This window comes from Pestalotiopsis fici, assembly GCF_000516985.1.
Source record: "Pestalotiopsis fici W106-1 unplaced genomic scaffold PFICI_Scf_8, whole genome shotgun sequence".
NCBI lineage: Eukaryota > Fungi > Ascomycota > Sordariomycetes > Amphisphaeriales > Sporocadaceae > Pestalotiopsis > Pestalotiopsis fici.
Window position 1 is genome coordinate 902,628 of NW_006917098.1, and position 11,628 is coordinate 914,255.

The 11,628-nt window shown below is 30.1% G+C and overlaps 2 protein-coding genes across 2 annotated transcripts; both read right to left on the reverse strand.

Moving 5' to 3' along the window:
* Nucleotides 1-9,918: 9,918 nt before the first annotated feature.
* On the reverse strand, nt 9,919-10,800 carry PFICI_10967 (uncharacterized protein; the record flags this gene model as incomplete). Its single annotated transcript, XM_007839548.1, has 1 exon — nt 9,919-10,800. One exon carries the CDS (start codon nt 10,798-10,800, stop codon nt 9,919-9,921), a length of 882 nt encoding a protein of 293 aa, XP_007837739.1.
* Nucleotides 10,801-10,892: 92 nt separating this feature from the next.
* Nucleotides 10,893-11,453, reverse strand: PFICI_10968 (uncharacterized protein; the record flags this gene model as incomplete). Its single annotated transcript, XM_007839549.1, has 1 exon — nt 10,893-11,453. One exon carries the CDS (start codon nt 11,451-11,453, stop codon nt 10,893-10,895), a length of 561 nt encoding a protein of 186 aa, XP_007837740.1.
* Between the last annotated feature and the right edge of the window lie 175 nt (nt 11,454-11,628).

Genomic DNA, 11,628 nt, shown 5'->3' on the forward strand with positions numbered 1-11,628 from the left:
GATTTATATTTTGCGCCTTTTAGTTTTAATAAGGTGTACGCTTATTTAGGTGGCCCCGGCTAATCCCCGGGAGGTCCCGTATATTTATCTGAATATTATGGGGTTAATCCGTATGCTTAAATATACCCTAATATATAAAAATTATAATCTACTATTTAACACACCCCTTTAAATCCACGATTTATCGTAGATTTGGCTATATTTAAATTAAAGTTGCTAATTAGCAAAATATAGCTTTTTTTAGGGCTATTCGTTTTAATTACGATAGGCAACGTTAAGTCTTATTTATTATAGAAAATTCTGCTATTTGCCTATTAGCAAGCTTTTCGTTAATTTATTTGCTATTATTTTATTTAAGGGTTTATAAATAACTTTAATCCTTCCTTTTTAGGCTTTTTATCGTAACTAATAGTTATAGATATTTACGTAACGGAGCTTTATTTTTAATAACGCGATTTCGGCGTTAATTAAATTAATAATCTGCTTATTATTATATTTAATAATAATAATATTATTATCTAGCTATATCGATAATTCTTTTAATAATCGGTTAACGAATAATATCTTTTTAGCAGTTTGCGCTAAGGCAAATAATTTAGCTTTTATAATAAAAGTAATAATTATATTTTATTTATTTAATCGCCAATTAATTAATTTTTTAAATAATTTTATAGCGAATGCTTAGGTATTTTTGCGATTAATGCTATTATCGGCAAATAATGCGTTATTAATAATTACTAAATTAAAGGATTTTCCGATTTTAAGCGAAAGTTCTTTAGTATTAATTAGGTAAATTAAAGCTCGATTAGCAGTTTTTTAATATGCTTAGCTTAGATTATTAAGGAATCGAGCTAATTTAGTTATTGCGAATGCGATATCTAGTTTTGTAGATATAACCGCGAATAATAGTAATCCGATTTTTTTTTAATATTTTTATATTTTATAAGGAAACGCTATAATTAATCGAAATATAAGTTTTTCGCAGCCTATTAGTATTATATAAATCTTTTTTTTATTTGCAAATTTAGCGATTTTTTTAAAATAAGCTTTTTAAAAAAGCCAGATTATTCTAAATATACGATTTTTAATTATTTTTATCCTAAAAAACCATTATATTAGCTCGCTATTACTAATTTTGTATTTTTTTATAAGGTGCTATATTAAGTAATTAATAGCTTTTTTATCCTTATTCCTATATACGATAATTATATCGTTAACGTAAAAAAAGATTAGCATTCCTTTTTTAATAAATGCGCAAAGCTTATATAATATTTAGGTATAACCGATTTCGGCTAAAATCTTTATAAATTCTTTTTATTATAGTAGCGGTAATATTCGTAATTTATAAAATGCTTTATTTAATAATAATATAGCGTTTTTTTTTTCGATATTTATTTAGCATTTTTATAAATATATTTTAATTAATAAAAGCGTATATAAACGCGTTTATTACGTCGTATTATATTAATTTAAGGTCGAATTTTGTTGCGATCGCGATTAGGGTGCGAAATAATTTTTTAGCTAATATAACCGTATAAATTTCCTGGTTCTAGGACTTCGCCTATTAATTACCGCGAACGACGAGTTTTGCTTTGCATTTTTGGAATTTCCCGTATTTATCGAATTTATATATGTATACTTATATATAATTAAAGATTTATTTGCCTTTTATTCGTAAATCCTTTTTATTGATTTCGGTTTAAAATCGTATATTTTTATAATTTTATAAATAATTAGTTTTTGCTTAAAAAAATAATCTGCTAAACGGATAATAATATAATTTATAATATTATTTAAAGGGAGCTGGGATTTCCGCTTTATAAATTTTTACCTTTTAACGAAAAAAGCATTTTAGCTTCGCTTTATCGTTTTAATTATTGCCTTATCCTGCTTTAAAAACGGCTTTATAACTAATTAAAAAAGCTGTTTATTATAGGATTATTTTAGGTCCTTTTTTTAATAATGCCGTATCCTTAATCGTAATCGCCTTTATGCTATATATTAATAAAGCTAATAAAAATATTTATAATAAAATCTAAAAGGCAAATTTCGCTATAATAAAAGGGTATTATTTATCCTTTTTATTTAGCGTTATTTTTTTATTTTTTTAATTATTATTTTTTTTTTAATTATTTTAATTATCGCTTAATAGGATATCTTTTGCGGCGGTATTTTTATTTTTTAGTTCCTATAAAATTTCGTTTTTAAATATTGCGTAATTAGTTACGAAATCGGCGATAAGCTAGGTATTAATATTTAGAAGCTCGTTTTTAAATATATCCTATTTTCCGTCGCATAATTCCTTTTCGTTTATAATTATATTTTTCGTATTAATTAATTTATTTTAATTAGGAATCCAAATCTTATAAATATTAAATAATTTATATCCGATTAAGTATCCTATTTATACCTTAGGTGCTAATCGCTATAAATAGCCGAATTTTTATTATACCGTTAGCGTTATTGCGTACGCTTTGCATCCGAATATTTTAAAATAGGTTTAATTAGGTTTATAGCTTAAATTTAGAATTTTTTTTATTTTTATAATTATTTTATAAAATCTTATATATAATATGCGCTATCGGGAATTATAATTCGGTATGCGATTATATAAATATATCGCGGTTTTGCCGATTTCGGGCCAAAGTTAATAAAAGAGTTTTACGCTAATACGTATTACCCGTTCCTTTTTTTTAATTATACCTTTTAAGCGTTTAATAGCTTTATTTTAGGCTTATATATATAGTATTAAAGGCTCGAATTTAATATATTTATTTTCGAGGTATTTTTTTATTATTTATTTAATTTTTATAATTTCGTTATTATATTCGATAATTTTAACTTTAATATTATATTAGGTTTTTATTATACCTAGGAACGATCGGAAAGCGTTAATTAATATAACCGCAATCCTTTCCGTAAAATAATAATCCTATATATATCCCGTTTACCGATAAATAATTAATATTTAGGATATATAATTTTCGATCTCTTTAGTATAATTATAAAAATTTATAATTAGTTGTTCGCTATAATTTTCGTTAATTAGCCGTGGCGCTCGCCGTGGTTAGCGCGTAATTTTTGTAAATGCGTAGGCTTTATATTTTATTATAATTGGTCCTTTGATTTTTACCCCTTAAGATAAATAGATAAAGTATTCGAGAGCTGCCGGGCCTAAATATCCTATTTTATAGTGCTATCGTATAGCTTTCCTAATTAATAATGGCCTTTTTATTTATATTATATATTTTTTCCGGTAAATAGTAAATAACGCTAAAGGTAATTCGTAAAATTTATATTTAAAAACGTATTATTTATATCGGTTTTGGAGTATGCTAATTAAAAATTTATTTTTTTTGCGTAATATTATAAAGTCGTTTTTATTATCCTAATAGTATCCTTATCCTCGTAATTAACGGAATAATATTAATATAATTAGCAATTTAAGATAATAGGCTATATTATTTAATAATAATATTTTAAATCTAAGCTATATAGTTATTATATTATACCCGTAAATAGGTAATTTCCGGTCGCCTAATTAGATAAAATCGTAATTAGGAGCTTGCCTATAATTAATAAGCCTTGCTTTTATATTTATAATTAAAATCGTTATCGCTGGATCTAGGATAACTAAATAGCGCAAAGGGTAGTTTTTTGTGGATATTGCAAAACTATTTTATATATTTGTTATTAATCGTCCGTCTTATTAATTTATATTAATCGGAAGCGATTTTTCCTTAGTTATTCGTAGTATACTAATTCGGCTGGTTTTAATCTTTTTTATATTGCGAACCTATTTTTATAAATTAGGGTTTTTTTTAAAGGCTTTATTTATTTGTATTTACACTTTATTTTTAAGGACGAAACCTAAATAGGCTTTTTTTAGGAATACGTAAAAATATAAATTAAAGGCGTAAAAAAAATAGCAAATAGGGCATTTAATATCCCTTTGCCTTTTATTATAAATAATTCGTCCACTTTTTTTTTTATATAAACCAGCCGTATTTAATCGGGAAGGTATTTAATTTTTAACGAGGTAAACGTTTTTATTTTATCCGTTTTAGGGCTATTTTTTAGCTTTATTAGCGTAAATTACGAAAGCGCCTTTCCCAATTTTTAGCCTAATCGGCTATTAAATGCTTAAGCTTTTATAAAAATCGTTATTTATTACCCGATATTCTAAATTCCTATTTAAAATGCTTTATTCTTTATAAATTTAATAAAAAGCGGCCTATTATAATATAATTAAAATAATTGTATTTAAGAAATTTATAGCCTAAACCGAATTATCCTATACTTTAATTATTTGCTTTGCCTAGGCTTTCGCTATAACTATTTCCTATTTATTAACCTAATTAGCAGTTTTTTTTAATATTTTCGGAGGCTTAAAAGCTTCTAAATATTATTTCCTTATTTTTTTTTTATTATTTATAGCTAATTTGCTATAGCGAGCCCTTAAATTTTCGTACTATTTATGCAAAAGCTCGTTAATTAAACAGTACGTGGAGAAAAAGTCTAGAGAAATCGTTATAATTATTTATTTTATAATTTCCTTAATCGCCGTATATTATTTAGCGTATATAGCCTCCTTTATTTTATAGTAGTTATAATCGAAATTAAACAATTTTTAACTTCTTTTAATAAGATCCGTAATCGTCTATTCCCCGTCCTTTTTGTTTTGTATAATCGGATCGTCGTTTGCATTTGCAGCTTCGAAGGTAGCAGCCGCGGTCTTTATATATTTAGTTTTTTTTATATCCGGTTCGATTAAGGTTCTAATTAAAGTCGTTTTATTCTTAAAATAATTAGTTAGTCCGGCAATTTATACCTGGATCTAAAACGTATATTCCCAATTATTTTAATCGGAGGTTATTTTTAACGATGCCGTTAGGCCGATTCCGGCTTTTTTCGTAGTTATTATTTTCGTAGCTTCGGCGGAGGCACTAAGACTCTTAATTGTTGATTAAGGTGGTGCTTTCCTATTAGAGTTTAAATTAGTCTAATATAAATATTAATTGTATAATATATTAATCTATATTCTGCGCTTTTTAGTTTTAATAAGGTATACGCTTATTTGGGTGGCCCCGGCTAATCCCCGGGAGGTCCCGTATATCTATCTAAATACTATGGGGTTAATCCGTGTGCTCAAGCATACCCCAGTGTATGGGAACCATAATCCACCATCTGACAATTATAATTAACTGTTATGGCCACTATAGCCACTGGAACCCACTGGAATCCAGTGGAACGTTCCACTGGATCCAGCCCCACTAAGTGTGGCCAGTGCACCTAGCCATAGTGGCCCTGGGTTATAGGGTAACCTACACTATAAAAATCTATAGATTTCGATAGTTTTTTCGATTATAAATCAACCTTATTACTAATTAACTTAATTATAAATCCAGTTTATTAATAATATATTCCAGAATATTCTTATCGGTTGATTTTATAGGTATAAAAGGTAGTTATTCCTCCGTAGTTAGTTATTCTTTCCTTAAGCTTTAATAAATTAGTTATACAGCCCTATAACTACTACTACGGCCTGATTTTACGAATTATACGAACGCTTCCTTATGCCTAAGTTTATAATCCACCAATTATACCTTAGAATAAAAATTAAAATTATCGAATACGATAACGAGATTACCGAAGTTAAACAAGTAATCGGAAGATATTTTAAAAATAAATATATTAAACTCGAGCCTTTAGCATTATATATATAAGCCTAAAATAAAGCTATTAAACGTTTAAAAGGTATAATTAAAAAAAAAAACGTATAATACGCACCGGCGTAAAACTCCTTTATTAACTTTAGCCTAAAATCGGCAAAACCGCGGTATACCTATATAATCGTACGCTAAATTATAGTTCCTAATAGCGTATATTATATATAAAATTTTATAAAGCAATTGCGAAAGTAAAAAAAGTCCTAAATCCGAGCTATAAGCTTAATTAAATTTATTTTAAAATATTCGGATATAAAGCGTATATAATAACGCTAACGGTATAATAAAAATTCGGCCGTTTATAGCGATTAGCATTTAAAATATAAATAAAATACCTAATCGGATATAAGTTATCTAATATTTATAAGATTTAGATTTTTAATCGGAATAAATTAATTAATACGAAAAATATAATTATAAACGAAAAAAAATTATACGATAAAAAATAGGATATATTTAAAAACGAGCTTTTAAATATTAATACTTAGCTTATTGCCGATTTTATAACTAATTACGCAATATTTAAAAACGAGATTTTATAAAAACTAAAAAGTAAAAAAACCGCTATAAAAAATATTTTGCTAAACAATAATTAAAATAATTAGGAAAAAAATAATAATTAAAAAAATAAAAAAGTAGCGCTAAATAAAAAAAATAAATAATACTTTTTTATTACCGCGAAATTTGCCTTTTAAATTTTATTATAAATATTTTTATTAGCCTTATTAATATATAATATAAAAGCGATTACGATTAAAAATACGGCGCTATTAAAAAAAAAACCTAAAATAATCCTATAGTAAACAGCTTTTTTAGCTAGTTATAAAGCTATTTTTAAAGCAGGATAAGGCAATAATTAAAACGATAAAGCGAAGCTAAAACGCTCCCTTTATTAAAAGGTAAAAATTTATAAAGCGGAAATCCCAGCTTTTTTTAAATAGCATTATAAATTATATTATTATCCGTTTAGCAAATTATTCCTTTAAATAAAAACTAATTATTTATAAAATTATAAAAATATACGATTTTAAACTAAAATTAATAAAAAAAATTTACGAATAAAAAACAAATAAATTTTTAATTATATATAAATATATATATATAAATTCGATAAGCACGGAAAATTCTAAAAATATAAGGCAAAATTCGTCGTTTATAGTAATTAATAAGCGAAATCTTAAAATTAGGAAATTTACGCGGTTATATTAGCTAAAAAATTATTTTGCACCCTAATCGCGATTATAGCAAAATTCGATTTTAAACTAATATAATATAATGTAATAAACGCGTTTATATACGCTTTTATCGATTAAAATATATTTATAAAAATACCGGATAAATATCGAAAAAAAAACATTATATTATTATTAAATAAAGCATTTTATAAATTACGGATATTATTATTATTATAATAAAAAAAGTTTATAAAAACTTTAGCCAAAATCGGCTATACCTAAATATTATATAAGCTTTACGCATTTATTAATAAAGGAGTGCTAATTTTTTTTTATATTAACGACATAATTATCGTATATAGGAATAAAAATAAAAAGGCTATTAATTATTTAATATAGCATTTTATAAAAAAATATAAAATTAATAATAGCGAGCTAATATAATAGTTTTTCGGGATAGAAATAATTAAAAATCGTATATTTAAAATAATCTAACTATCCTAAAGGGCTTATTTTAAAAAAATCGCTAAATTTATAAATAAATAAAAGATTTATACGACGTTAATAGGCTACGAAAAATTTATATTTCGATTAATTATAGAGCTTTTATACAAAATATAAAAATATTAAAAAAAAATCGGATTACTGCTATTTACGGCTATATTTATAAAACTAGATATTATATTCGCAATAATTAAATTAATTTAATTCCTTAATAATCTAAGCTAAATATATTAAAAAGCTGCTAATCGAGCTTTAATTTATTTAATTAATACTAAAAAACTTTTATTTAAAATCGGAGGATTTTTTAATTTAATAATTACTAATAATATATTATTTGCCGATAATAATATCGATCGTAAAAATACCTAAATATTTGCTATAAAGCTATTCGGAAAATTAATTAATTAGCGATTAAATAAATAAAATATAGTTATTATTTTTATTATAAAAACTAAATTACTTACCTTAGTATAAGCTGCCAAAAAAATATTATTTATTAGCCGATTATTAAAGGAATTATCGATATAACTGGACTATAGCATTATTACTATTAAATATAATAATAAATAAATTATTAATTTAATTAATACCGAAATTGCGTTATTAAAAACAAAACTCCGTTATATAAATATTTATAATTATTAGCTGCGGCAAAAAGCCTAAAACGGAAGGATTAAAATTATTTATAAACCTTTAAATAAAATAATAATAGATGGATTAACGAAAAGCTTACTAATTAATAAATAGCAAAGCTTTTTGCAATAAATAAAATTTAAAATTGCTTATCGTAATTAAAACGAATAATCCTATAAAAAGCTATATTTTGCTAATTAGCAACTTTAATTTAAATATAGCTAAATTTATAATAAATCGTAGATTTAAAGGGGTGTATTAAATGGTAGGTTATGGTTTTTATATATTAGGGTATGCTTAAACACACGGATCAATACTATAAAGTCTAAATAAATATACGGGACCTCCCGGGGATTAGCCGGGGCCACCTAAATAAGCGTATATTTTATTAAAATTAAAAGGCGCAGAATATAAATCAATATATTATATAATTGACACTAATATCAGACCAGTTTAAACTCCAATAGGAAAGCACCACCTTGATTAACAATAACCCACCATTTAACATCTATATTATTTCCGGTTAAAATAAAGATTTACGCGACGCGCCGAATAACTTTAATTATATGTTTTTTATTTAAATTATATCGGATTTACGCGAATTTAAACGCGTTATAAGCGGGAATCGCGGGAAAAACTGCGAATTTACTTCGGAGGGCCGTATAGGTATTATAGCGCTGCGTATAGCCGGTATATTAAAAAAGGATATCGCCGAGCTAATTAAGACGAAAAATCCAGGAATTATTATACGTATTACCACCCGTATTTAATAACGCGGCACTGCTAAATCTGCTCCTAAATCTAGTGCCTTAAGGAAATTTAATTACCGCGCAAAACGACGGCTTATTATTTTAGCAAAAAAATACCTTTGCGCTACGTATGCTAAGCTCCGGAAGAAATTAAGGTTTTTTATATATACCGAAACGATTAAAAGGATATTATAACGGAACGGTTTAAAAAAATAGCGAGCTGCTAAGCATATCGAGTTAACGGAGGAATCGGCGAAAAAAAGATTCGATTTTTGCCGAAAATATAATACTCCGGCTAAATTACGAAAGCTCTTTCGTATATTATTTTCCGATGAATACACCGTTTAAAATAATCCGGATAATCCGGGTTAATAAATAATCCGGTACTCGAAAAAAAGGTACCGATCGGATTTAATAAACCCTTAAAAATATATAAAGCCCCGGATTTTTATTATAGTTTAGGGAATAATTTAGTTACGGGACGGGGAAAAAGGGAAATCCCCGCTAATCTTTTTTAAAAGAGATCCGGATGCACCGCGTAAAAGAGTAAGTGCACGATCGTATTAAGCCGTTTTAAAGGAAAAGCTGGTCCCGTTATACGAAGCTAGGGATTTTTTTATGCAAAATAATGCTTATATTTACGTTACGGGAGGAAATCCGCAATAATTAGAAAAGCGTGGAATTTAGACCTTTAATTAGCCCTTTTATAACCCGAATCTTAACCTAATCGAGCACGTATAAAAGGCGCTAAAGGCCAAAATCCGTTAATTAGAACTTAATTTTTACGATTTTAAAAAAAACGAAGCCGATATCGAATAAGTAAAAGAATTAATTACTGCCGTATAGGTTAAAATCGACGAATAATTTATCGCCGGCCTTATTAAAAGTCTAGGCCGGAAAATAGCAGCCGTACGCAGAGCACGTGGCTGGTATATATATTATTGATTTCCGTACAAAATGCATATTTTTTTTATAATTTTTGAGTGCAATTTGAGTGAGAAACGTTATGTTGAAATATACGTATCGTACGTATTGGGGGGTCCAGATTTCCTATGTGGCCAGACTTATGTGGGGTCATTGTAGAATCCATGCCACTGCTAAGTTCAGCTGTGTCGGGCGTGATGACTCCTATTCGGGTACTCTGTAGTCCGGTTCCAGCGGGTCCCTAGCATAACCCATCTGGACATTCGGCACGGCATCCAGCTGATCAAAGGGATTTGGTCCATCCCCATAGACAAAACTAGCTACTTCAGCATCAAAACAGTCTTGGCGAGTCATTCCCTCACGCGCACCAGTGTGAAAGGCGATACGAGGCTGGTCTTCTGGTTGTCGTGTACGCCACTCCAGATCCTCACGGAGACGACGCAAAAAGCCTCGCCGGCTATGATTCGGATTCGGCCGTTCATCGAAAAAGCGCAATTCGCTCAGCTCTACGGACCGGATAGTTGATGGCAGAGTTTGTAGGATGGAGACAAGGTCTTCATGTCTTACGATGGCGCGCGAGAGCCCAAAGTGCTGTAGTTTTGGCCAACTGTGGAAGGGCAGCATGCTCCGGAGTTTTGGAATCCTTTCCAGGTCGATTTCCTGGTCCGCATCGATCTGGAACCAGAAATCCAGATGTTCAAGGTCCATGGCCTCGCTAAGCGCTTCATAGAGGCGCCCATTCTGGAGTGCGCTCCAGTCATCGTCCTCTTCATCGGCAAGAACCGACAGTTCCAGGTGTCGAAAGCCCGGACGACCCAGCAGCGCCTTGAAGAAGTCGTACTCCTGACACGGCTGGTCAAACATGCGGCAGTTCACACCGGTCTTGTGACCGTTCGGCTGGATGAGAAACTCAACCACGTTATGTTCCTGCTTGGCGAGTTCCCGCAAAACAATGCATACGCCACGCCATATCTGCCGTTGCGTATCATCCCATGGCTTCACCCAAGAGGGCAGCTCGAAATCGTCTTGTGCAGGCCAGGCAATCGGCACCGGGTAGACGAAGCCGTAGGGGAACGCACGAACCATGGGTGTCTGATAAAAGGCTCCGAACAGAAAGCCGTGAGCCGTGGGTGTAATTGTCACTCTGCGGAGTGCTGGAAACCGAGCAAGGCCGTACCTCAAGCCTCGGCATCGGCTCCATGATCCAGTGCTTGTTGCTGCTGTTCCCAAAGATGCTTATAATACTTCCAAGACTCGGTGCTAGGCAGTTTCTCAACGAGCTGCCGCAAACGTGCCTGAGTAGCTGGTCGGTTACGTCCAATACGGCTACGGCGATTCAGATCAGCGATGCTTTGGCGACACAGAATCTTGTACCATCTGGGTGCCCCATCGATAGACCTTGCAGCTTCCATTTCTGCTGCATCATCATCATCCGAGCTTAGATAGTACCCAAGGTTGTCCTCAAGTTCCCTCTGCTCATTGCTGCGCACATCTCCTCCCAGCCGTGCATCGTCCCAAATGATCTCGACAATGCCGCGACGAAAAGTGTCGTGGTCAGCAATGGATCGGAAGACCTCGATGTTTAACGGGTTTGCAGATAGAAACACACGGTCCAGGCGTAGATGAAACTTGCCCCAGAAATCTTTGCAAACGAGACGAAGGCTCTTGACGTCACTGTTTCGGAGGTACTGTGCCACAAAGAAACATAACTCTAAGGGAAGTGGTGGCGCCGCAGGCATTGTGATGCGAAGATGCATATGAGAAAAAATTATGGAAATATTTTGATCATCTAGAATGGTGTTGCCATGTTGGCGGGGAGAGGGGCTTGACTGACGCCGATTAATGAATGGTGCTAAACTACTACGTGTGGCAAAGTAGTGGGTGGGGGGAGACGGAACACGTGCAAAGGTCACC